Source organism: Olea europaea, chromosome 20, assembly GCF_002742605.1.
Source record: "Olea europaea var. sylvestris chromosome 20, O_europaea_v1, whole genome shotgun sequence".
In the NCBI taxonomy this organism is placed as follows: domain Eukaryota; kingdom Viridiplantae; phylum Streptophyta; class Magnoliopsida; order Lamiales; family Oleaceae; genus Olea; species Olea europaea.
In genome coordinates this window covers 2,939,922-2,967,631 of record NC_036256.1, presented here as the reverse complement: position 1 = coordinate 2,967,631, position 27,710 = coordinate 2,939,922, and the positions used below count along the sequence as shown (strand labels likewise).

The window sequence follows — 27,710 nt, the reverse complement described above, 5'->3', positions numbered from 1 at the left end:
CTTTATTTATGTATTTGCTAACATGTTTAGTCATTTCAATGATAATAATATGTCAATTTAATATGTCAATTTAACAGTTTAAACTCCAGAAAAAGCAAACTTCATGCTCTCTCTCTCCCCACAATTACACTCGCTAGAACATTCTCTATTCTCTCACTAAATTAGTAAAATTATACGCTCCAATGATTAACCAAAAAATAATGAAATCTTGTTATCCGATACGTTGATTCGCTTTACTGTACTATCATCTTCTACTTTTGAATCACTGAGCAGTGAGCACTCCCTATACTTTATTTTCTATTTTGTATATCTGTTCTAAATACAAGCGGCCACTACTTTCTATCTGTACACTCTTTTTCGACATTTTTATGCATTCATCTTCGTAGTTTGCCTTTTCATCGTTTTACAAGAAAGAAGAAATGGGGACGCTGAGGGTTCTCTTTCTCCTTCTATCTCTATCTCTGCTTCTTGTTATCAATGTCACCACAGCTCAGATGCCAGGTTTATCTCTTCCTCTCTCTACGTGTTTTTTTGTTTTCTTGTGATTTTTGTTTACTGTTACGGGTGTTAACCTCTTGTACTTATTGGGTTATTTTGCTTCATAATATCGTTGAAATGTCTTTGAGATACTACTTCTACTTATTTGTCACTAAGATTTTTGATTATTTTTAGATATCTTTTTGGTTCTAGTTATAGATGAAATCTTTGCTTTCGTTGCTGATGAAGTTCCTTGAAAAATTTTACTTTTTTAAGGTTTTCAGCAACTTAATTTCTAAGACAAACAAGAAGAATAGAAAAGATGAGCAGAGAGATTACTTCTTAGGTTTAAAAGAGACGAACACTGTATTCAATATAAATGAAGTTTGCTCGTAACAAATAAACATTAGATTCTGTGTATTAATAGCATTCTATGCGAACACATTTAGGATTTAGGAAAAATATTTGCAGTATTTAAGTTTTAGGTGGACAAATTGAAGCTCTGGATTTTACAATTTGATTTCACATAGTTTTTGTGGTACTTGCTTCCTTCTGAACGGGATGATGAAATCAAATTATTTAATGGTAAATTGTGAATAATATAGGTCAATTTCTATTCTGATATTCAAGAAGTGTGCTGACATGTTGATAATGATGGCTTAAGATGGATAAAGGATTTTTTTGGTTTGGGGGATCTTGAGTTGGGGCATAGTAAAAGATGACCATGTCGTAATCTTCTTATTTATTTTTTTGAGAAGGATTCTTATAATTTGGTGTCTATGCCATAATAAATCTTTACACGTATAAAGGTCCAGAGTTTTATATGGCTGGTTTAGATGGGTTTTGATCCTGTTTTGATCATCTCGTGGTAGAAAGTTTTCGTGAGTACCACCGACTTACAATATTGTCAATACCCCTTTCTAATCCTCTCAACCTGGATAAATTATGAACTATTCGACGTGCCTGAAACTTGGCTATCATCTCAGCAAAAATAATTGTACACTGCTGATAAACGGACCATATGATGCAGGTTTTTTGAGTCTCGACTGTGGAGGTAATAATAACTTCACTGATGAGCTAGGCCTTGAATGGACCTCAGATAATCAGATGATCAGAGGAGAAACAGCTAACATATCCGTGGCAAATGAGACAAGAATGCAATATACAACGGTGAGATATTTCCCGGCAGATAACAATAAGTATTGCTACACACTTGGTGTCATTAGCAGGACCAGGTACCTTGTAAGGGCGACTTTCTTGTATGGAGACTTCGATAACAATGAAGTATATCCAAAGTTTGACATTTCCTTTGGACCAACTCATTGGGCTACAATTGTCATTTCTGATGCCAATACAATAGAGTCTCAAGAGTTAATATTTCTGGCAATGGGTCCCACCATCAGCATTTGCTTGTCCAGTGCTACAACTGGACAGCCTTTTATATCTACCCTCGAACTCCGGCAATTTAATGATTCTGTCTATATGAACCAATTTGAGAACGAGTTCTTCCTTAGTGTGTCAGCAAGAATAAACTTTGGTGCAGAAAGTAACACTCCCGTCAGGTATGACTTAAATTTTATTCATGGAAAGTAAAAGTGAAATATGGTCTAAAGTATTTTATGTATTCCTTAGTTATTGTGTCCTATCACATTTATGCAACTCCCTCTCGTATTCTGGTCCTTGATTGGAGCAACATTTTCTCCTCACAGGTATCCGGATGACCCATTTGATAGATTATGGGAGTCTGACTCTGTGAAGAAAGCCAACTACCTTGTTGATGTTGCTCCTGGAACTGAAAGGATATCTACCGACAAGCCAATTGATGTTAGCAGTAATGAAAGACCGCCTCAGAAGGTGATGCAGACAGCTGTAGTTGGAAGAAATGGATCATTGACATACAGATTGAACCTAGATGGGTTTCCAGGTTTTGGTTGGGCATTCTCTTATTTTGCGGAAATTGAAGATTTGAGTTCAAGTGATACTAGAAAATTCAGATTTGTACTGCCTGGCAGCCCTGAACTCAGCAAGGCAGTTGTAAATATCCAAGAGAATGCCCAAGGCAATTATCGTCTTTATGAGCCAGGATTTAACAACATATCTCTCCCATTTGTGTTGTCATTTAGATTTGGGAAGACATCTGATTCTACTATGGGCCCTCTCTTGAATGCAATGGAAATAAACAAGTATCTGAGGAGGAGTGATGGCTCTGTTGATGGTGAGAACCAACAGTGATTCCTGTACGATGTATGCTAATTTTAGTATGTCCTCCTCCTGCCAATATCTTGAATATTAATAATGGTTGATGCTGTTATACCATCAGTATGTGTTTGGTTGTACGCAGAATTGGACGACTTGACAATACAATAAACAAGAGTTCATCTTCTTTTTCTTTCTTAGTATTGTCCATTGTTATCTAGTCTTCTGTACCAAACATGCTATCTAAATATTTTGAATCAGTTATTTTTATCTTTCTGCAATTAGCTTTGATGCTGCAGGGACCCCTGATACAAGTTTATTTGATTTTCAGGACCACTTATTGCGGCTGTAACCTCTGCTTATTCATGGGCAGGGTGGGCAAAAGAAGGTGGCGACCCATGCCTTCCAGTTCCATGGTCTTGGGTTCAATGTAATTCAGATCCCCAACCAAGTATAGTATCAATGTAAATCTCTTCTTTATTCTTCTCTTAACATTGTACAGTTTCGTGCTACGATGGCTGTTGAGCATAAAAACAATGTTATGTACACATATATTGCTGCTTTCGGTGCCATAGAATGTGTGATTAACTTGTTGATTTTTCTTGGTGGCTTGCTTTCTGCTCTGTCAGTAAATTATCAGGGAAGAATTTGACCGGGGAAATTCCTTCAGCTTTGACAAAGTTGAACAGTTTAGTAGAGTTGTAAGTTTCAATCACCACCGTTGGTTATTTGGTTCCAGAGGTCTTTTTCTTGTCTGTTTTTGAAACGATGTGATTTATAGATGATCAACGTGTATGTGTCTTGTCATTGCAGATGGCTTGATGAGAATTCACTGTCTGGTTCAATTCCTGATTTTTCTGGATGCCCAAACTTGAAAAAAATGTAATTATTGAAATCTCATTTCCCATTCAGTGTTTTGTAGATCTTTTTTGAGCGTTTGCCTGTCACAGACATCTTGAAAATAATCAACTGACAGGCGAGCTGCCTTCCTCCTTGGCAAATTTACCAAATTTGAAAGAATTGTAAGTTTCCAGAGCCACATTTTCTTCCATTATTCACACTTTACAATATTCCTTGACATTTTAGATTATTCATTTCTGTCAAAGTACTTGTAGTAGATGAGGAAAGTAATCTTTTTTGGAAAGTGTTTCTCTCTTCTCCTAATAAGTAGTTTCAAGCAAATGATAATTCTTCTCATATAAGCTTCTTGCTTCACCTACTATCATCATTGATGCAAAATGGAGACATCATGTTTCGTTTAATTGTCTACTGCGTTCGATCTGCATTCACACGTTTAGCTTCTAACTTAAATATTTTTATTCTCTCTTTAATTGTCTGTCACTGCAGGTATGTTCAGAACAATGTGTTATCTGGAAGAGTGCCGTCTGGACTTCTTGATAAGGATCTGATTTTAAAGTGAGTATCTATAGCTATTAGGTTAGGAGCATGAGACGATTTTTATTATTAATATTTGTGTGGAGCTGATTACATGCCTGCATCATATGCTGTACTTTCTTAAACCATTGAAATTATATATATTTTTATATCATTTGCTTCCGTTTGATCTTTTTTTCACAAAAAAGGAAAGCATATTTGACATTTCACTGTGTTAGAATGATAACATAATCATGCAAGGGATAAAAACGAAGGGTTTTGCTGGAGGTCATATAGTAACCACAGTGGTTTCAATTTAGTCTTACGGGGTTTTCTAGGAAGAAAGAAAAGAGAGATAATTTCTGACTTCATTGGTTAGTCACGTTTTACGGGGTTTATATGCACGTTGTATAATTATAAAAGGAAATAAATGAATAGTCTAATCTACAGCTAACAATCCCTAAAAATGTCTAATCTATGGCTATATAATCCCCATGAATACTCTATAATCTACTTCCTATCTAATGCACAGTCATTGACCAAACTGTCAATGAGACCAAAAGAGATTGTCAACGGAGGTCACGGAGATTGACGAAGATTATGACTTAACATAATTATTTATATATTGTATTTATCATATTTAGGTTGATTACATCTGTCATATTTAGATTGATATTATTTCTATATAATGTAAGAAATCCCAATGAGAAAATCATTCAGTCAAAAGTTTGTCACAAACCAGATTCTATGAATAGGAATACAGTTAAATCACACGTATTTTCCTCAGGTTTTAATGGAGAGATTTTCTTGGGTAATTAAAACAAAGAAACTTTAATAGTCTTCGTTTGCCGAATTTTAGGCATTAACATATTGCTATGCCTACTAGAACAAAGTTTGGGAAACTTGTGGTTATATGAGTATTAAGTTTCCTTAAAGTGCATTCATAAATGAATAAATGATTTGTCATAAAATCGTACTGTTTCAGCTCTTACAAGTTCATTTTCACATTTTATGTCTCCTGTGCTCATTTCCTTGAGGACAGATGCAATGTGGATCGGAAGTTATACTCTCATGCTGAGCTGTATTACTCTCGTTTCCCTGAATTTTGGCAACACTGTCTGTTTTGAACAGTTGTGGTATAAAAGCCTTTATATGCCATTATTAATTAGTCAAGAGATGAAATGAACTAGAAAGGATTGACCTGATAACAGTATGTATAACTGCATCATGTTGCAGTGCCAATTTTGATTACTTCAATTATTTTAACATAGATTCACATTTATGGCATGTTTGGGGAGGACAGTATATCCCTGAATAGTATTACACCCAAAAATTAAAAAAAAAATTAAATCATTTTCATTATAATGTCTAGTCATGTCTAGTACGACATACCAAACATGTGCTTAAATTTTTAATTTGGAAGTCATTTGCTGGTTATACTACATTTCTTGTACCGTCTTTTCCAGTCTTTCTAAAATGCACCTTCATCTTCCTTTGACCACAATTTTCATCCATGGATTTGGTTTCAGCTATACTGGAAACATAAATCTTCAAAAAGGGGGCAGCGGAGGGCACCGCAAGAAAATTATTATAGGATCATCGGTAGGGGCTGCGGTTCTGCTCATTGTTACTACTACCTCTTGCATCCTACTGCTGAAGGGAAATAAGTATCGTCCTAAACGAGGTCGGAGACATAGTTTCATAACGAATTTGCAATATGTGTTAAAAAAATTAGGTGGAACGGCACTTATGTTTTTCTATATTTCCTAGATAAACATCTCCCCTCTTCCTTTGATGGTGCTGGGACAGAAGCTGCACATTGCTTCACATTATCTGAACTTGAAGAGGCTACAAATAACTTTGAGAGAAAAGTTGGGTCGGGAGGCTTTGGAGTCGTATATTATGGGAAATTGAAAGACGGAAAGGAAATTGCAGTCAAACTCTTGACTAATGATTCCTTCCAGGGAAAAAGAGAATTTTCAAACGAGGTATCAATTGAGCACCTTTGGTACAATTTGGTGGAAGTTTAACCCATTCTTCCATGTCTTAATTTTTTTGTTTTTGAAGCAAATTTTCTTCTGAAGATAATTTCTTGGTTCTTTAAATCTGTTGGCTATTTGTTCTAATCAATTCAAACATTTTTCATAGGAAATCCTGATTATCATGTGTGGACGAAATCAAATATTATCTTATTTGATTTAGCATTGATTTAGTACTTTATATTTATAGCTAGTATTGATTTAGTATTTTTTATTTATAGCTGATGGGATTCTTTCCTTGGGAATTTGATATTTTCCCTGATTTTTTGAACTTCACCTTATTTCATTGTAACCTATTTAACGGGCATTATTACTCTTGAGTTAATAAATGCAGAAATTATCTCATCTTTGATTTTTATATGGTATCAGAGCCTAAGGGCTAAAAGATAAAACTCCATGGCTGAAAACGAGACAGCCATATCACCCGGCGATGACGCCTAATCTGCAACTTCTGGCCAGTCCCAGGCTGAAAGAAATTTTACCCCTGTTGCCCCTCTTTTTGGTAACAATATTGCCTCTCTCCATATTACAGCCCACAAACTAGATGGATAAAACTAGATGCAGTGGGCACAATTTGTCAAGATACCTATCTGTGGTTGTGGCAAATTGGGTTACATCACCAGTGAACTTCATACACCGAGCCCAACTGACTCGTTGTACAAGACATGGCAGGCCAAGGACTCCATTGTTCTCGCCTGGCTTATTAATTCGATGGACCAAAAGATAAGCTGCTGATGTCTCTGTTTCAAAACAGCCTAGGAAGTTTGGGATGCGGCTCAATGGATGTATTCTGATCTCGGGAACGCTTCTCAGATTTTTGAAATTCGATCAAAGTTGAAGGAAATGAAACAGTCAAATTCTGTGACCCAATATTTTTTTGACCTCCAGGACCTTTGGCAAGAATTGGATTTATTCTTTGGAGATGATTCTGCATGTGCTTAGTGCAGAGTCAATAGAGGTGCTATCTTGAAAAGGAGAGGGTCTTTGATTTCCTTGCTGGCCTTAATCGAAATTTGGACGAGGTGCAAGCCTGGTTGGTGGCACGAGATCCTTTGCATTTGCTGAAGTTCGACGTAAAGAAGCCCGTCGGAAGGTGATGCTAACTAATGATCCACCGGTGCCTCCATTTGCTCCAGAAGGATCTGCCTTAGTGTCTAAAAACTCCTCCTCAAATGGGCAGCATCATTCTGAATAGCTGATAGGATTCTAATTGCAGTTTGTGAACAGAAAATATGTTGCTGTTATTAATTGGAGAAAACAAAGAAAAATTACACTAACAGATCAGAAACAATAGCCTTCGAGAGGGCTAAACTCTCCTAAAGTTCTCTCTTCTACTCACTGCCTATCCCCCTTATTGCTAGCTTCTACCTTTATTTATAGATCTCTTCTAATAGAATTCGGTTTTCCTTCCCCACCCACTTGCAGGATATTCTGCTTTTGGATCTTTCTAGAATAAGTGAGGTGGATTGGAGGCTGGAGCCTATCATTTCTTGCCCCTCCAAAATCCATCTTGTCCTTAAGGTGTAAGTTCAACTTAAGATTCACTTGGCTGGAGAAAGGTATAGCATTTCTGGCCTCCCAAGAGTCAGTGTCTAGAAATGCTATCTTCAAGATATCAAAGCAAAAATCATGCGCTTTTCCTGCTTCTGTTCTTAGTTCAAATGGGAAAACATAGCATTGCATCCCCAGCATCCACATAAGCTGCACATACGACATAAGCTCCCTCACTTCTCTGTAATCAGATTTAACGATGCATATAGCGATCTTTCCTCCCTTTCTATACTTGGTAGCCCCAACACTTATGAATGTCTTGTTCATAGGTCCCCAAACTGTTCTGTTAATTCTTCCTTGGGCCCCCTGGAGAATGACAGAGGATTCATCAGTTTGGTCACTGCAGTCTTTGGCTATGCACTTGAGAATACCAAAAGTTAATCCCATAAAAGTGTTGGCGGTGATGTCCATTTTGTGTTCCTCTTTTCCACCAGAATAGTTACTGAACCCCAAACCTTGCAGCCCCTTATTCGTGTTGTGATGCTTGATTGGTTTCTTCTCCCTCCACCGATGGTATAATCGTTTCCCTCGCAGCCATGGCAACATTGCACTTGAAAGCAGTTTGAAGGAATTCTGTAAATTAGGTGGTTGATTGTGGTTCCTGGACATATTAGAAACCAATTTAGCCTTGGGAAGTGCTACATGTACATAATTGTCTACATAATGGTGTCCATAATTACACGTGGCACTGGATCCAACTTTTAATTCAAATCTCACACTTGCACATCAACAATCGGATGGTTGCCACATCACATTATGAACATCATTATGTGCAATGATTATGTACAAGTAAAATTTTCCATTTAGCCTTAGGGATTGAAGATATCCGGATCACATTCATTTTATAACTAGTCGACCGAATAGTTTGGATCAAATTCAGTTTGCGGTAAGTCATTGGGCCTGTACATTTACAGCGAATTGGATCCACGTCATAAAGATTTGGATTGTAAGTAAACAAAATCCCTTTTCCCTAGTTTGAACCCAATATACTTTGGGTCTGTCTGAGAAAATCATGTTTGTACTCACCATTTATTGTCAACTCCATTACTCGGCCCAATCCTTGGGGCTCAAGCATCGATTCTTCTCTGCAACTAATACTCTCCAACATCAGATCTGAAATTTTATACAAAGGAGACATCGGAATCTCAACATTCCATCAGTAATCGGTCCAATCTTGCCTTGATGCCAAACATTTGCCGAAGAAGTTGCGCCCTTGGGATGGCTGGAATCTATTGATCTCCAATCCCTTCAGATTGTAACGTGACTGGGCTGAAATTTTGACTGGGGATGGAAAGGGGTTGTAACGTGATTGGAGGGGAAGAGTAGTATTGTCTTGGTTTGGTGTTAATATGGGTTTACTTTTTAATGGGCTAGGGTTACTTCTATTTGGGCTGAGATTCAGTGGGACCTGTTTCACTATCTCATATTGTTTTTCAACTCTTTGTGCCCAGTCCAAATTATAACCTAAACCCATTAGCTCCACCAATTTCTCTTCTTTCATCTTATCTGCTTGTAGCCCGTTAATAGCGATAACTTCCTCTACAATCTCCAGCTTCTCCTCCTCCCCAGGCAACGACAATGGAGGCCCCTTCCACTGATAATGCTTTTCTTTCCCGGTGCCTCCAGGTTCCCCAATTCCCCACGCTTCCCTATTGAATATTCTTCACTAATGGAAAGCTTTTTCACACAAAATCGAGCCAACATCAATCCCTTCAATGCATCCCAAGTTCGCACCGGTTGTAGTCGATCTACCTGCTGATACCAATTCTAGGTTTGCCAGTCAAAACATGCTGTTGCAGCCTCTTATTTTCTCTTCTAATAATTGATTTTTGGAGAAAATCTTTTCCGTCTCCAACACCCACTCGTTTGTGTTTTCACCGTAGAATATTGAAATATTTAGTCGGCCACATGAATCCAGTCCCGAATCATTATCCTGATCTCCTTTCCATTGCATTACCATCTTCTCCCACCAATTGAATATTGAACTCCATTTCTCCTTCCACTCGCTTCTGAAGTTTGATTCCATTCGTCTAAGAATCGACGGCTCTGATACCAATTTGATAGGATTTTAATTGCAGTTTGTGAACAAAAAATATGTTGCTATTATTAATTGGAGAAAACGAAGAAAAATTACACTAACAGATCAGAAACAATAGCCATTCGAGAGGGCTAAACTATCCTAAAGTTCTCTCTTCTACTCACTGCCTATCCCCCCTGTTGCTAGCTTCTACCTTTATTTATAGATCTCTTCTAACAGAATTCAGTTTTCCTTCCCCACCCACTTGCAGGATATTCTGCTTTTGGATCTTTCTAGAATAAGTGAGGTGGATTGGAGCCTGGAGCCTATCAATAGCGCACGAACAGGTGACCAGGGTATGATCACTGTAATTGTCATGGGCACACTACAGTTAAGTATTGGGATATTCACGGGCAACCTAGAAAAAGGATGGGCGTGCCTATCAAACTCAATCTGACCAAGATAAAACTGGTAACTCGAGTCCTACTCTTTCATTCAGTAAGGAGAAGGTTGAACAACTCTGTCGTCTCCTAAATTAGCCATCCATCGATTTCTCTAAAGTTAATCCCTCATTCTGTTGTTGGGTCATGCCCAATGGCTCAATCTAGTAAACCCCATTCAGCCTTAAATTCTTTCACTCATTCTAAGGATCCTTGAATCATTGATTCAGGTGCCTCCAATCATATGACAGGTTGTTCTAACCTTTTTTACTCTCACGTTCCTTGTTCTAATCATACCACCGGTAAAATTGCTAATGGATCTTTAATGTAGGTTGCTGGAATTGGTAATATTAAATCGTCCCAGAATTTCGTTCTTAAATCTATCTTCCATGTTCATGACTTAAAATGCAACTTGATATCTGTTAGTAAAATTACTCTTAACTATCACCGTATTGCTAAATTCTTGCCCCTATCGTGTCAATTTCAGGAACTGCTATCGAGGATGATGATAGGCAGTGCTAGGGTTCATGATGGTCTTTATCACTTTGATGGTGATCAGTCAAAGTGTCGATAAGCTTTTGTGTCTAGTTGCTTCTATGTGTTTTTAGTAACAGGGAAATAATGTTATGGCATCATAGACTTGGCCATCCTAGTCATTCATATTTGAAATGTTGGTTCCCATCTTTATTTAATAATAAAAATTCTATTCCGTTTGGATGTGAGATTTTGCCAACTTGCCAAACACACTCGTACCTCATTTTCTCCAAAGCCATACATGCCACATCATTGTCTTTAATCCATAGTGACATATGGGGACCATCAAAAATCACTTCTCATGGAAAAAAATGGTTCATTACATTCATTGATGATCACATGCACACTACATGGGTTTATCTACTTCGGGAAAATCTGAAACCAGTCAAATATTTAAAGCATTTCACAAATTGATTCAAACTTGGTTTGAAACTCATATACGAACTCTTAGAGCCAACAATGGAAAGGAATATTTCAATTCCATTCTAGGTGATTATCTGTTGGAAAATGGGATTATATATCAAAGTTCTCGTGTTGACACCCTACAGCGAAATGGAGTGTCTAAAAGAAAAAATCGTCAATTGTTTGAAGTTGTTCTTGTTCTTATGTTTACTAAGGATGTCCCAAAATACTTATGTGTAGATGTTGTTTTAACTGCTGCCTATCTTACAAACCACTTATCTAACCATACTATAAACTTTAAAGCTACCTACCTACAAGTTTTCAAATCCAATACTCTTCCCTTCAGAACTTCTGGATGTACAGCCTTTGGCCATATTCATGACGACAATAGAAATAAACTTGATCATCGAGCTCAAAATACCATCTTCATTGGTTACTCACCAACTCAAAAGGTTTATAGTTGCTATTGCCCACAAAACAAGAAAATCTATGTTACTTGTGATGTTACATTCTTTGAGGATACTCCTTATTTCTCTTCAACTTCGCTTCAGGGGAAGAAACATGATGAAGCTTGTTGTCCATGGGATACTCGACTCTTGAGTCCATTCAAACCACCTTCCCAATAAATGAACCAAGTATACCAAATGTTACCTCACCTCATGTGCCCGATGTACCTGTATTAGAAATAGGGGGAGAACCAACCATGCCTAATCAGCAATAGATACAGGTCTACTCTAGCAGAAAGGTCTCTCAAATGGATAAAGAGATTATGAATCCTACTCACAATCAAGAAGTTGAACTGATGGTAGATCCTCCTTTGCCAAATGAGTCAGGTACACCTAATCCCAATCTTGATCTAGATGTACTAGTAGCTCTCAAAAAGGGTGTTAGGTCTTGTACTTAACATCCTATTTCTAAATTTATCTCCTATTCAAATCTATCACCTTCATTTCATGTTTTACTTGAATATTTCTAGTGAGATAATTCCCGAATCTATTGAGGAGGCATTATTTGTTCCGGAATGGAAAACTACAGTTCTCGAACAAAACAATACATGGAGCTTGGTGGAATTGCCACAAGAAAAAGGTACTGTAGGGTGCAAATGGTTGTTCACAGTAAAGTATAAGGTTGGCGATTCTGTGGAGAGACATAAATCACGTCTGGTGGCCAAAACTTTTACTCAAACATATGGGATTGACTATACTGAAACCTTCACTCCTGTTGCAAAACTCAATACCATCCAAATTTTACTCTGATTGGCAACTAATTCAAATTGGCCCCTACATTAACTTGATAAAACAAAAAAATGCATTCCTAAATGGTGAACTTGAAAATGAGGTTTATATGTGTCAACCTCTAGGCTTTGAAGAAGATTTCGGGAGTCAAACTGTTTGTAAACTCAACAAGTCCCTCTATGGTTTAAAACAATCCTCATGTGCTTGGTTCGGCCGTTTCTCGAAGGTATCAAGAAGTATGGTTACACTTTGGGACAATCTGTTCATACCTTGTTTGTCAAACGCTTTGGAAAGGAGAAGATAACCATTCAAGTCGTGTATGTTGATGATATCATTGTCATTGGAAATGATAGTGAAGAGATGGAAAAAAATCAAACAAATGATGTTAAACGAATTTGAAGTTAAAATATCTTGGAGCATTGAGATACTTTCTGGGAATGGAATTCGCAAGGAGTAAAAAGGGTATTTTTGTCTCTCAAAGGATATATATTTTAGATCTTTTAGACGAAACTGGCATGCTGAGATGTAAACTGAGTAAAACTCCAATTGAACTAGGTAATAAAGTAAAAATGCTTGAGGGAGGACTAGTCGATAAAGGAAAGTATCAATGTCTTGTTGGAAAGCTTATTTATCATTCGCATACAAGACCAGACATAGTAATTGTAATGAGTTTAGTGAGCCAATAAATGCATGCACCATGTCAAGGTCATCTCAATGTTGTATAATGAATCTTGAGATATTTAAAACAGACACTTGGAAAAAGTCTTTTTTCAAAGACGAATGATTGAAAAGCAAGAGCATTTCCTGATGCTAATTGGGCTGGATCCATTGATGATGGAAAATCAACTTCTGGATATTGCACTGTAATGTGGGGAAACTTAGTGGCATGGTGCAATGAAAAACAATCTGTAGTTGCTAGAAGTAGCACAAAAGCCAAGTATAGAGCCATGGCTCATAAAGTTTGTGAACTTATTTGGATGAGAGTGATGAAAGAATTGAATATCGAATTTTAGGAACCTATGCTACTCTATTGTGATATTAAGTCAACCATTAATATTGCTCACAATCTTGTCCATCGTGATAGGACTAAACATGTGGAGATAGATCGACATTTTATCAAAAAGAAACTTGGAGATATTATTAGCATAGAGTATGTACCTACATCACACCAGCTGGCCAATATTCTCACAAAAGGACTAACTAAACAAACTCTTGATTTCCTTGTAGGCAAGCTTGGTCTCATCAACATTTACAGCCAAGCTGACCAAGCTTGAGGGGGAGCGTGGACGAAATCAAATATTATCTTATTTGATTTAGCATTCATTTAGTACTTTGTATTTATAGCTAGTATTGATTTAGTATTTTTTATTTATAGCTGATAGGATTCTTTCCTTGGGAATTTGATATTTTCCCTGATTTCTTGAACTTTACCTCGTGCCATTAACCCGTTTAAACGGCAGTATTATTCTTGAGTTAATACATACAGAAATTATCTCATCTCTGATTTCTATATAATGAAAGTCAAAACTGCATTGTTTTAAACTCCAGTTTCATAGAACTGTTTGTTTTATCAGTTTAACAGATTGCATTTTCTGGATTCCGAATCTCATCAATCAGTTCCATGTCTGTTTGGGAATTTCAAAATTAGAGCAGATTTGTTGTGACTTTTTAACCAGCTGGTCCAGCTCCATTCAGTTGGTTCAAAGAGAGACCAGTTGGTCTCCATTTGCCACTAGCTAAACACAGATTTGCCTTTTGTTTTAATTAATTAAATCAACAGCAATACAACAGACTTGATAGTAGAATAAACGAAGTGTTGAAGAAGACTTGATCTTAGCATAGAAATAGTTACTTATAAGAGAGATCTTTTTTGTCTATTATGTTTTATATATATATAAGCAACTTATAGTTTATCAATGGGTTCCAAATAAATTATTGAGGGGACTAATCTACATATTCTCTTCATAGTACTGAATATCAAACTTTGCTTGCTGAACGTGCTCCAACTACTTCTAAGAGAGTAGAAACCTTTCATTTCCTAGCATTGCTTGATACTTGTGTATTGAGTATTAACTAATTAGAAAGGTGATTCTTCTTTCCTAGGTGGCTCTTCTTTCGAGGATACACCACAGAAATCTTGTACATTTTCTTGGATATTGCCAAGAAGATGGAAAAGATATTCTTGTATATGAGTTCATGCATAATGGGACTCTAAAGGAACACCTATATGGTAAGTTATTTATTCCAAATAAAGACAAGTAGATATAATCCTTGATTAATTTAAAATTTGCTCGTCTAGGGCCTTTGACACGTGAAAGAGGTATTAGTTGGATCAAGCGTCTTGAGATTGCTGATGATGCTGCAAAAGGTTGGTGAGCAAGTATCAATTTGTTTTGCCTGAGTAAAAAACCCATCAACAAAATTAATCGGATTGGTAATTATTTGTCTTTAAAAAAGGATTTGTTCAGACTTTCGATTCCTTTTTCAGGAATTGAGTATCTTCATACTGGTTGTGTTCCATCAATCATCCACCGGGATTTGAAAACAAGCAATATCCTTCTTGACAAGAACATGAGAGCTAAGGTTTCAGATTTTGGTCTTTCAAAACTTGCACTAGATGGAGCTTCCCATGTCTCAAGCATAGTTCGAGGAACTGTCGGTTATCTGGATCCTGAGTGAGTCTTTCTTTTCTCCTAGACTTTCAGCGTTGTCTCTCAAGGAACAGTAGAGGATAAGAGAATGTTTGGCTAAGCTTAAAAAGTTTACTTTTAGGCATATGAGTAAGTTTCAAAATAAATATACTCTAGTTTTTGGTATATGCATTGCTGGAATTGGACAATTTTCTTGAACCATACCACCACTTGTCCGACCGGAAGGGATGTTGAGTAGCGCCAGATTCCAATCCTGTAGTATCTATTTCCTAGGACTTGTAGGAAGAGAAGTCATAGTAAGCAATAACTTTTTTATTGGTCAAAGTCAGAATAAGGTATTTATTTTGGTAGTACAACGAGATTCACTTTCAAAATAAACTACTATTTTTACTTAGAAGTAAGAAAAAGTAATATATCGAAACATTTTTAGAAAAAAATATTACTTTTTAAGATATTTCTAAGCTTAGCGAAACATGCTTGTGTCCTTGGATGTTTTCAACTTATTGTCAATGTGTGTGTTTTTTGTTTTTTTTCTTCATGCTTTACATCTGTTTGTGGAAATTCCCCTGGCGCACTGGCTGGTCTACATCTCTGTCCTGTATGAATAAAACTGTTAGAATTACTAGGTTTAACACATAAATTCATAGTGGAATTTGCAAAAGATATATACACAAAACACCATTGGATCCAAAATACAATAATCACGCTTTTTGTTTATCAATGAGATGAACGGTGAGTTAATAATTCATCAAACCAACCTCTATTTCGGCCCAAAATTTTCAGCTTGTTCACAGTGACATCTATTTGAAAATTAACTTTCAATGGACCCTCTGGGAGTCTCTCTGCTTCAGTTAAAACTTCAGAACAAATTTAAATTTGGAATCTGTTGTTTCAGTTTGAATGAGAAACCTTAATAGGGTCACCTATAGGGGCAGAATTTTGCAAGTGGAACCAAACACATTCCTCGTAATTTGTCAATCAATTTTTACATGTTATTGATGTTTCTTAGAATTGGCAGCAACTGTCATATTTATTTGTTTTTGCTGTCAAATCATTCTTATACTGAACCAGTAAATTCCTTCTAATCAAATACTCGCTTCTTATTGGATTACTAAATATGATGCCATACGAGCAATCTGCCACTGGCAGTGGAATCTGGTTGATTGAGATCCAATACTAATATTGCTCTTTAATGATGAGTAATATGGCCGCTAACCGACATGAACTGTTGAGAGTTAATTAAATTCTTTCACATTGGTACCAACAATTGTGACTTTCTCCCCTTTCATGTCATGCAGGTATTATATCTCCCAGCAGTTGACGGATAAAAGTGATGTCTACAGCTTTGGAGTCATTCTCCTCGAGCTTATATCTGGTCAAGAAGCAATTTCTAATGTGAACTTTGGAGTTAATTGCCGTAATATAGTCCAATGGGTAAGATTCTTGAGACAGAAAAAGCTCTGAATTATACTAGCGAGTGTCTACAAATCACACGTTCAGATTTTGTAATGTACTTGACCAGAAAACCGACTATGGTCTGTGGAATCGTGAATAGTTCCACAGTCATTAAAATCTTATTATCTATTCTACTATGGAAAATGTTAACGTTTTTCATTAACTGACACTGGCAGGCTAAGTTACACATCGAGAGCGGGGACATACAGGGAATCATCGATCCCACTTTGCACGAATATGACATCCAGTCGATGTGGAAAATAGCCGAGAAGGCAATGATGTGCGTTCAACCTCACGGTAGCATGAGGCCATCAATGTGTGAAGTTATTAAGGAGATTCAAGATGCCATTGCAATTGAAAGAGGAGCGGCTGCTAATAAACAAGGTAGTTCAGATGAAATCTCTAGACATTCTGCTCATTTTTCTTTGAATATGGCATCGCTCGACCTTAGTGCTAGCGAGCATTATTTGTCTATCGACGATTCTATCACGCAGCCAGCTGCTCGGTAAAACTTCTGTTTGGATCCTGTAGTGTTTTCCCTCCTATTTATTTGATTGACAGGGTGAGAGGTTTTGTGAATTTCTTTGTGTTTATGGTAGAAGTAAACTGTAAATTCTGAGCTTGTTGGTTGAGTACATATTTGTAACTATTCATGAATAATTCTCTAATTATTGTCCTAATCTGAAGTTTTTTGTAATATATTTTTTCTTATTTCTCTTGGGCTCGTACCCAATAAAATTGTGAACCTCAATAACCTTGATAGCATGTTTGTTATTGGACTTGACTGGACAATTCAGTAAGTTCATTAAAATTTGAAAAATCCTTCCAACATCCTATTTAAATAAATGCGTATGTTTTAATTTTGAAATTGTTGGTTTGGATCCACGGACGCTTGTAAAGAATATGATTTTTAAACAAACCAAAGTACTATTGATGATGTTGATGACATCGTTGGTCAACATTTCTGTCTTTGTTGATAGACGTTCGATAATAATCACAACTAGTATTATTGTTTGTAGTTCTGTACAAATCGATGATAATTATTTATTTTCGTTAGTATAATCGATTTTTTTGAAGATCAATCTTTCTATGAAATGCTTTAGGATTATTTTTGAAAATGCTTCATCAAAGATGTTTATCTAAGACTCCCAATATTATTTGAGTTCCTCTAAATGCGATATTTATTTCAATTGTTTTCACAATATTTTACTATAATGAAGAAGAATATTAAAATATATTTTATATTTCTACTAAAAAAGAGGTCAGTTCATACTCTATCTTGTGCACAACTCTCAATATTGATTTAACATCGCGACCTTATACCTAAATCTACGAATATAATAGATTTTAAAATTAAAAGAGTAGCCATTAAAGATATTTAAGCTGAAAAATGAAGTCTCCTGATTAAAAAAAAAAATTAAAACTTAAATTATTTTTGAAAAAATCGATCGAGGAAATGAGTAAATTATTCAAAAATATCTAAACTTTGGGTTGCATGATGAGACTTTATTGAACATTAAAAGTATTGTTGAGATGTCATTCAACTTTATTAAAATGCTCTCAATGATAATTGAACGGTAATTTGTACCATGTGAATTCCATTTGCCACGAAGGTAATTAGAATCTTAACGAGTGATTAATGTAAAGCATTTGAAGGTCTGTTTGGTATTGATTTTTAGAATTAATTTTTTGTCCGTTAAAGAAAAAAGTGGCCTTTTGGCTTGAAAAATTATAACCAAACGGGGCTTAGTAATGTTTCATCAATACTACAAAATTTAGTGTCTCCGTGTGGTGTGGTTTAAAGTTAATTTTTTTTTAAAAACCATTAACCCCTACCGTGGCTGTAAAATTTACTTATTTTTTGAAAAGCAAAAATTATATCGAAAAGGAGAAAAGAACATCCTGACTAAAACGATGAGGTCCGTTGAGATATCGGCAGTGACACGTGGTGTAATCACACTGAATAGCTGTATCCATAAAACGGACGGTGTAGATAGAACAAATCTCATTCCCAATCTCTCATCTCAATCGTCTCCTCTCTCTCCCCAATTCTCCACCCTCCGATCTCCTAATTCACTCTCCTCTTCTCCCTCCCAAATACAAATACCGGTACTCATTCCACCCCCGGTCTAATTTCTCTTTCCACTTTTCCTTACAAATCCTTGTATCTAATGCTGTATTCATCCATGGTCACTGAGTTTGGATTTTGTTTTCTAGGGTTTTGGAGGTATGGCGGATGCTGGCAAGCAGGGACGGCAGACGGGGAGTCCTGGCGGCGGCGGCTATGAAAGTGGTGGCGACCTGAGCCCTAGATCGAATGCTAGAGAGCAGGATAGATTCCTGCCTATCGCGAATATTAGTCGGATCATGAAGAAGGCGCTCCCTGCTAATGGAAAGATCGCCAAGGACGCTAAAGAGACCGTTCAGGAATGCGTCTCTGAGTTTATTAGCTTCATCACCAGCGAGTATGCCAAAAGCTTAATTATTGGTTTCAAATTTTCTTCATTTTTTATTTTTGTGTGTGTGTGTGTTGTCTGTTAATTAAGTGATTGAACGAAGGAGAGCATCGGTGATTCACGATTGGAGTGAAAAAGGATTGCCGTGCCCTTCTTTGAAAAAGTTACTTCCGTGTTTGCATAGAAATCCCTAAGGTCCGAGTTTTAAACACATCATTCCATCTTTTACATATTGCTTTATTTAATTTATATATGCGTTTGTGTGTGATTGATGGAATTACCCGGAAATTGTTACAGGAAATAACAAATTTTCAATTTCGCGAACAACACACGCACACTTTAGCATTTTCCTTGGAATCTGTACACGTCTTATGTAGACATGGAACTATGTCTTCGTATATGTGTATAAATGTATGCATCTTTGGGTTATGTCGTCTTTTTATGAGTGACTTTGCAGTAATTTGTTTTTATGTTCAATGAATTCAATGAAAATTGAAATTTCATATCTGTTTTGGAAGTGTTATGTAATTGTAGATGTGTAAGTAATTGAAACCTTCTTGGTTGTTTAAATGTCAAGGGCAAGTGATAAGTGCCAGAGAGAGAAAAGAAAGACAATTAATGGGGATGACTTGTTATGGGCTATGGTGACTTTAGGCTTTGAAGATTACATCGATCCACTTAAGGTTTACCTCGCTAGGTACAGAGAGGTAAGTGCTTCCTATACTATTTTTCGAAATAAAGAGTTCAGACTCCTGCTTGTGGTCTAAAGCATATTGCTTAGTTTTCCTTTCGATATTACTAAGTACTGCAACTGATGGATTTTTTGTTTTTGTTTCTGTTTTTGGTTTTGGTGTTTTTGATTTCTCGTTGCATGATAGATGGAGGTGAGTGAATGTAAAGTGCTTTATCATCAAGTGGTTTTTATATTGGTTCATTTCGCTTGATAGCTTAATATTTGATTTGGGTTTTTCCACAGGGTGACACCAAGGCGTCAGCAAAGGGTGCAGATGGATCTTCAGGAAATGATGCAGTTCAACCTAGTACTAGTTCACAGGTATCCTGTAACACATTCTCTTGGAAGCCTTTCCTATATTTTTATTTAGGCTATTTGTTACATATATTTATTGCAATTACTATCCCCTGTATTTGTACAGCTTGCTCACCAGGGTTCATTTTCTCGAGTCATTAATTATGGAAACTCTCAGGTACCTACCATCTATGTCTCACGACTCTATGTTCCCAGATAACTGAGCTTGTTTTCACCATCAATCCCTCATTATATGTATACTGTATGTGTCTCTTATACCTTTCCAGCCCTATTCGCTACACATGAATTTTTACCTTGTGGTATAATCTCCAATTCTCTGTCTGTTCAACTCCATGTCTATCAAGGGAAAATTAGATCCAAATGACATTTAACTGGTCTCATTGTTGAAAAAAATATGGTTTTCCTTGATTGGGGTCATGGATCTCGAGTCTTACCACTGACTATTCTTCTTCAAAAACAATGATTAAACTCTGCCTGATTTTATAATAAATAGCTGGTCTGTTGTCGTATCTTCTTGGAAGAGAGAGATGATGGCGACATTGTCTAATTGTATCTAGATAGGGAAATGGATATACAAAAGACTACGCTTTAGGCTTTGTTAACTATCCTAAATATCATGCCACTAAATAAGCTTTGTCAACTCCTTCAAAAGGATGTTAACAGTTGTGTGACTAGAATGTGGTTTGAGAGGATCAGTGTCGACATTCTGACGAGTGACTTGATATGTCCTTCAGAAGGGAAAGCTGTTGAGTGTTGATTTCCAGAATAAGTTAATATAAGGAGGTTCACCATGATGAAGTTCGAGAGGATTTAACAAACTTCACTATGAATTCTGGCACAAGTCAATTCGATTAACTGAGTTTCAGAATGTCATGACTGTCAATTTCCAGCGTACTTTTCTTTGTATAACTTACAGTAGGGCGGCTAATCAAATAAGTTATCTGAAGTTTCTCATAGAGTGATTTGCTAGCATTTTTAATTGATTAATCTTTCTATAATTTGTGAGTTAGAGTAGGAGCTTTGCTTCAGCACTTTGATTCTGGTTTATTATTCTCCATAATTGCGAAATGATCTCCTTGAACATACTTTTTGATTCTGAGAATCTAATTGATGCTGTGCAATTGCTGTTTATCAACTTATCGCCTTCATCTCCGTGTATGAACGAAGTTAGTTTAATTCTCTTCTGGTTACTTGAATCTCTATCTATATAGCAGTTGGATCTGATTCTCGACTAATTTCATTTTATTTTCCGGTTTGATGTCCAGTCCCAAGCTCAACATAGGATGGTCTCAATGAGAGGCGCGGACTAGACTTTTATCTTCATTTTTGTCCTGCTTGGGGAGATCATCACAGTTTCAAAGTGTATTTTTATATTATTTATTATCATGCTTCAAGTTTGTTGAATTTCAGCACTCAAAAAGAGCTATATTCTAGTGAAATTTGTACATTTGGGTCACTTTCAAGAACATAAATTATGGGAAAAATTCATACATAAAAGTTTAAGCTTTACACATTTCAAAATCAAGAAAATAAGTTTCGAACTTTAAAAGTCAGATTTTTATTAAAATTTATTTATGATTTAATTAATTAATATATTTAGGTTACGATCTATACAATCTGGTCACAAATTAATGATTTAGTTAGTCATTTATTATTTTTTGATCACAAATCAGAAAATTTTATATCACAAATTATTTTACGGTCACATTTCAAAAATTTTATAGGTCATATTTTGTTCATTAGTCACAAATTAAAAAAATTTGTAAGTCGCTATTTATTTATTGATTACAAATTACAAATATTATAAAGTACAACTTATTATACAATTACAAATTATCGAACATACATTAACAATTGTTTAGGTCGCAAATTATTTTTTTATCACAATTTATATTTTTTATTGGTCACAGATTAATCAATTTAATGGTCACAGTCAACCAAATAATTTGCGACCACCATCATCATTTGCGACCACCATCTCACCATTCCTCCAGCACCATCACCATTGTCGTCGTCAGAATCAACACCATCGTCGTACCCATCACCACCAACACGAACACAACCAATCGCCACCATTAGATTAAAATCAACTATCAACAAAAACCACAACAAACCACCATTATTAGATCTCTAGCCACCAACCATCGCGACCGCCAGCACCAAACACACCAACAATGTCCAACCACAACCTCAACAACACTGTCCACATCATCATTACCAACACGAGCACCTTTACTGCAGCCAGAAACCATCACAATCGCCACCACCAAACACACAGACAATACCTAACCCACAATCTCACCAACATAACAAATGTCTCCACCGCCAACACAACCATCGTCAGAAATCATCACAACCACCAGAAACATAACCATAGCCAGAAAATCACTACCAAATACACCTAAAAATACACCACCCTGCAACCTCACCAACACAGGTAAAAGCAGCAGAAGTGTCGAATCCAGAAGCAATGAACTATTCTCGGCCAAGGCGGCAACATCGTCGCTCACTAAACATTGCAGCGTTGCCAACAACACACTCGTCCGGAGAAAAGACGAGTTTGCAAAGAGCATGGAGAATGTAGAGGAGAGTGAAGAGAGAGAGCATGGCTTCTTCACAGAGCGTTGCAGTACCGCCAACCACGCACACACACCGTCGATGTGTGTCTCGCCAGAGAAAAGTCGAATTTGCAGCGACGGTGGGTCAGCGGACTGATAATAGAGAGTGTGGAGTGGGGAGATGAGAGAGTGAAGAGAGAGAGGGGTTTTGGAATAGAATACGGTAGATTAATTAATTTTTATTTATATTAATTAATTAATAAAATATTTGATTTTTGAAATAGTATATTTCACATGTGATTTATGAAATGAGATTTCTAAAAGTATTAGTTCCTGCTATTTCCACATAAATTATCATAAGATTCAAGGGCAGACTTTGTTAATTGGGAAACCCTATTTTTCTAGTCAAAGAAAAGCTATAAAAAAATAAAATAAAATAAGTGTTCTAAAAGGTGATGCCTAGGTACGTGATTGGCCAAAATGTCAAGCCAAGTGGCTTGGCGCCTTATTTGATGATCAATAGCAATCATTGACCGCTAAGGCACGTCTATGCACAATTATGAGTGTATTGATGCGCATCATCATTGTTTTTAATTTTTATTTTGTGTTGTTAAAAAATTAACAATCCCTAATTTCTTCATTTTGTCATAATTTAAAACAACCACTTGTATTGGAAGACATAGAAGACGAATTAGATGAAGAATAGGATATTGAATTAGAGTCCGATAAAGAATTAGATAAGATTTAAGTTTCTATACTATTTATTTACTATTTTGTACTTAAATTTGAAATTTATCTTTTTATTGGAAACTTGAAAAAAATGTATAATGTTCTTATAAATCTATTTTAAATATTTAGTAAGTATTATTTTTAATTATGAAATAAATTTTTGATTTATTAAAAAGTAAAATAACATTAAAATAAGAAAATACATTTTTATACTTTTTATGCCTAAGCCTCACCTAATCTCGCATAGCTCATAACTTGGTCTCCACACACATCGTCACGCATCACACCTTTTAAAACACTAAAAAATGTATCTATTTTATTTTAAGACTTCCTAAAGATTTGCTTATAGAATATAATTCATTAATATAAAGAAGTATGAGGTGTCAAAATTTAATGGCATCACATTAACAAAAATATTATGTCCTTGTTTGAACTCCATTTTTTTTTTGGTGGGGTGGGGTGGGGTGGGATGGGGGGGAAAAAATTATTGAATAATGATATTTTTGTAAAAGTGTGGTTAAAAAGTAAGAAAATAATTTCGAATTATTTGTAAATTTATTTTATTAGAAAATATGTAATTGAAAATGAATTTTTAAAAATAGAAAACAATCAAGGGTTATGTAAAATTCAACTGAGTGTCCACCCATAGTAAGTATTATAACCTCTGTCTACCGTAGACAGAAAATCAAAAATCAATGTAAAATTAATATTCATAATAATATCTAGCAATGACGATGCCTTCGCCTCGCCTTAGTTGGGGTGGAATGGGTCGATGGTTTGCCTCATTTGTCGTTGCGTTTATTTTATTTTATTTTTTTCTTTTCACGGGACAGGTTTCATGCCCCGCCTGCCCCAAATGGGAAGGAAAAATAATAGGGTAATTGGCGCAAAACATCCTTACCTTTCGAGGTTATTGTGGAAAACGTCCCTACCTTTCATTTTTTGGCATTTTTGCCCTTATTTACCACCTTTCTTGCGCTGAAGGTCCTTTTCACTGTTTTTTGACGATTTTGCCCTCTATTCAAATAAAAGAAAAAGAATAGAATAGAAAATAAAAGAATTAATTGCAACTAATACCCCAAAATTTCAAAAAATTACAAATTAGTAATAAATATAGGAGTTAATAGCCCAAATGGTTACTAAACTCTGTCAAAGGTCCAAAAAGGTCATTGAACTTTTTTAAATACAAAAAGAAAAAAAAAACCAAAAAAACCAACAAAAAAATTTGAAGAAACGGGCCCCACCAACAAAAAAAAGGACCAAAAATAATAATAATAAAAATAAAATAAGGAATGTGAAAATGGAGGAAGGTGAAAAGTAATCCAAAAATTATTTTTTATTTTTTCAATCGTACATTTTTAATCAAAATTTATTGAAAATTTTATTTTTAGCAAAACTAATCTGTATTTTTTTTCTTTATTTTTAAAAATAAAATTTTCAATAAATTTTGATTAAAAATGTATGATTGAAAAAATAAAAAATAATTTTTGGTTTCCTTTTCCCCTTCCTCCATTTTCACCTTCCTTAATTTTTTTTTCCTTTTTTTGTTGGTGGGGCCCGTTTCTTCAATTTTTTTGTTGGTTTTTTTGGTTTTTTTTCTTTTTGTATTTAAAAAAGTTCAATGACCTTTTTGGACCTTTGGCAAAGTTTAGTAACCATTTGGGCTATTAACTCCTATATTTATTACTAATTTGTAATTTTTTGAAATTTTGGGGTATTAGTTGCAATTAATTCTTTTGTTTTCTATTCTATTCTTTTTCTTTTATTTGAATAGAGTGCAAAATTGTCAAAAAACAGTGAAAAGGACTTTCAGCGCAAGAAAGGTGGTAAATAAGGGCAAAAATGCCAAAAAATGAAAGGTAGGGATGTTTTCCACAATAACCTCGAAAGGTAAGGATGTTTTGCGCCAATTACCCAAAAATAATATATTCAATGATTATCTACAGTAATAGCTGTGCTTTTAATTACTTGACATCTTCAATGATTTTTTATTATCTATTATATTATATTATACGTAGGACTAGTAAATGTTGCATTGGATTTGATTCACCATTCACCAACCAGTTACCAGACCCACCAAACTCAGCAAAATACGTGGATAGTAATCCATAGTAGTTATGAATGTGTAATCACAACTAATGTTAAATTTATAAAAATATTATGAATTTGTATTTAAACTAGGGGTAAATGTTGTTCGATTTGTCCGATTTGTGCTATATTTTCAACTCAAATCATTTTATGCGGTTTGAAAATTTTTCAAATCAAATCAAACCATTTTATTTTTCGAACCAAACCATATCCGCGGTTTACTTTTCGACATTATAGGTAATGTATTTAGCATAAGTTAAATATAAGTTTAAGCGAGAACTAATTATGTTAAATGTTAAATTACATTCATATTTACCACGAAACTCATGAATAAATTATTTTCAAAGTTGGTTGTTAAAATATGTTAATAGAAAAAATATATATTTCTTCATTTTTATTTATCTTTTCTTATTTGACATTCGTATTGTCATATAACTATTGGTAAAAGTAGAGTTACATTCTCTTATTATAGTTTGGTTAAAATTCCTTTCGTCTTGCTAGTGAGATATAAGATAAGGATTAAATGTGATATATTTAGATGTACAAAGATTGATAGAGTTTTAACTTATTGAAAATTAACGAATTTCATCGTTTAACTACTTTATGAAAGGAGAAGGTAGTAATACTAGTTAGGGAACTTTAACATTTTCACATAATCAATACGTTCCATCATTCGTTTTTTCCAAATCACAAACAAGTTTATTAATCAACTAAGCACACGAATAATCATTTTTCTATCCAAACCAGAACTCACATTTGTATAATAAATTCAAAAAAACAAATAAAAGAAAGAAAAATGAAAAAAATTGTTTGAATAAGAATCTAAGACGGAGAAGAGAGAACGAGACGACTCGGGAAGAGATTAGTAGACTAATAGAAACAGACAAAGGCGATTGGTAATTCGTTCAATAGTAGCAAACAAGCATCAAATGTTAGGAAAATGAGAGTTTATGTCAGGGCTTCTAAAACTTTGGACGTGATTTACTGATATAGTTTTGTTGAATCATTATTTGGATTGTTGAAAATATATGTTTTTTTTTCTTCATTTTATATGATTTTGAAATAACTTTAGTTTAGTTTAGATATCGACTGAGGATATGTGTTGTGAATCTGTTAAATCATAGGTCAATAATGATGAACATAATTTACTTTTTATGATTATTTCAATAAGCTAGTTATAATTTGTGTTATTAAATTGTAAAAAAAAATATAGATATAAAATTTTTAAGTTAATAAAATTAATGTTTTAATTAAAAATTTTTAAAATGGTTCGGTTCGATTTTATGCGATTTTTGAAAATCAAAACCTAAACCAAACCATTTTGAAATGGTTTGGTTCGGTTTGACGAAAAAGAAACTACAGATCCACATGGACCCAAACCAACAGTTTCAACTCAATGGTTTCGATTCAATTTGAGATTTATTGATTTTTTTGTACAGCCCTAATTTAAACAGATACTTAGCTCCCGTTTGTTTCCCATTATTAACTCACTAAAATAAAAAATATGATCGTTATCCATCATATCAAGTCACCATATTTGACTTTCTATCTCTTGTGTGGGACCTGTAATGACTATATTTTTCATTCTCATTTTTACATTAATATGTACCAAATAGGACCTTAATTTATAAAAGAATTGTCTCTTTATCACATCTTGTCAATAGATTCTTGATAGCTTTATCAAGATCTGAAACAAATTCTGCAAAAACTTCTAATTCTGCAAATTACGGTATTTCAATTTTAATTTACTAGCTATTTTTTTTTCATGGTTTTGATCTTGTTTAAAAATAAAAAGCAATTTCTACATTTACACAAATAGAAGTTACTTTACTTTTCAAAAACTTTTTCAACTTGAAAGTATGTATCCAAATATGAGAAGATTTGGTATCTCGATATTAGCTATTCGCCACTTAGAATTGTTGTATGTTCTAAGGATTGTACTACTACTCAAAAGGAGATTCGATAGATGAATCAATTATCAGTCAACGCCTTTTTCTCGATCGAACAAGAATAAACAAGCGTAGCAAATCATTGGTCAAGAAAGAAGACCTCTAAATATATTCAAGAAATTTTTTTGACTTGTGTTTAAGCTTACCCAAACGTGCTCGTATTAATAACTATTAAGATTTCGAAATCTTAACTAGAGTGACAACATGGTTTTTTCTCATAGTTCAAGGGTGCTCAATGAAAAATAAATTGCAATGTGCACAAGCGCGTGAGCGAGGAGCGTAGATAAAAATCTCAAATTTGAGTCTCCCGCAAATGAGAAGAGAGAGAAACTGTCTCGGGAACTGCAGAGCAAAAGCACCACCCTCGGCCTCAGCCCTCAGGTAACAAATGCTACAGAACTAAGACAACGTTATGTTCTCTCTCTTCCCCTTCAGCATCTTCCAAGACTAGGGTTTTCTTCTCCCTTTTCCATTCTTGGAAATTGTGTAGAAGCTGCTCTTCCAACAGTAA

General features: G+C 35.1%; 2 protein-coding genes across 4 annotated transcripts; both read left to right on the top strand.

The window, feature by feature from the left end:
* Window positions 1–107: 107 nt before the first annotated feature.
* LOC111369412 (probable LRR receptor-like serine/threonine-protein kinase At1g67720) lies at window positions 108–17,086 on the top strand. Its single transcript, XM_022990919.1, has 15 exons — window positions 108–501; window positions 1,508–2,039; window positions 2,187–2,692; window positions 3,005–3,137; window positions 3,303–3,374; window positions 3,487–3,555; window positions 3,624–3,695; window positions 4,021–4,089; window positions 5,577–5,731; window positions 5,818–6,035; window positions 14,369–14,495; window positions 14,565–14,633; window positions 14,754–14,940; window positions 16,215–16,350; window positions 16,548–17,086. The coding sequence occupies exons 1-15, from the start codon at window positions 420–422 to the stop codon at window positions 16,878–16,880; spliced, it is 2,760 nt and encodes a 919-aa protein (XP_022846687.1). The 5' UTR covers window positions 108–419; the 3' UTR covers window positions 16,881–17,086.
* Window positions 17,087–18,395: 1,309 nt separating this feature from the next.
* LOC111369411 (nuclear transcription factor Y subunit B-10-like) lies at window positions 18,396–21,367 on the top strand. 3 transcript variants are annotated; one of them, XM_022990916.1, is made up of 8 exons: window positions 18,396–18,480; window positions 18,589–18,836; window positions 19,405–19,534; window positions 19,706–19,711; window positions 19,804–19,881; window positions 19,982–20,032; window positions 20,610–21,041; window positions 21,141–21,367. In XM_022990916.1, the coding sequence occupies exons 2-7, from the start codon at window positions 18,601–18,603 to the stop codon at window positions 20,652–20,654; spliced, it is 546 nt and encodes a 181-aa protein (XP_022846684.1). In that variant the 5' UTR covers window positions 18,396–18,480; window positions 18,589–18,600; the 3' UTR covers window positions 20,655–21,041; window positions 21,141–21,367. The 3 variants fall into 3 exon arrangements, with proteins under 3 accessions (XP_022846684.1, XP_022846683.1, XP_022846685.1); XM_022990915.1 differs by lacking the exon at window positions 20,610–21,041; XM_022990917.1 differs by lacking the exons at window positions 19,982–20,032; window positions 20,610–21,041.
* The last annotated feature ends 6,343 nt before the right edge of the window (window positions 21,368–27,710 follow it).

Coding starts and splice junctions, on each gene's coding strand:
- LOC111369412 (XM_022990919.1), top strand. CDS start 420: ATGGGGACGCTGAGGGTTCTCTTTCTCCTTCTATCTCTATCTCTGCTT. Junction 502..1,507: donor CACCACAGCTCAGATGCCAG/GTTTATCTCTTC, acceptor CATATGATGCAG/GTTTTTTGAGTCTCGACTGT. Junction 14,634..14,753: donor TGCTGATGATGCTGCAAAAG/GTTGGTGAGCAA, acceptor TTCCTTTTTCAG/GAATTGAGTATCTTCATACT.
- LOC111369411 (XM_022990915.1), top strand. CDS start 18,601: ATGGCGGATGCTGGCAAGCAGGGACGGCAGACGGGGAGTCCTGGCGGC. Junction 18,837..19,404: donor ATTAGCTTCATCACCAGCGA/GTATGCCAAAAG, acceptor TTAAATGTCAAG/GGCAAGTGATAAGTGCCAGA. Junction 19,882..19,981: donor AACCTAGTACTAGTTCACAG/GTATCCTGTAAC, acceptor GTATTTGTACAG/CTTGCTCACCAGGGTTCATT.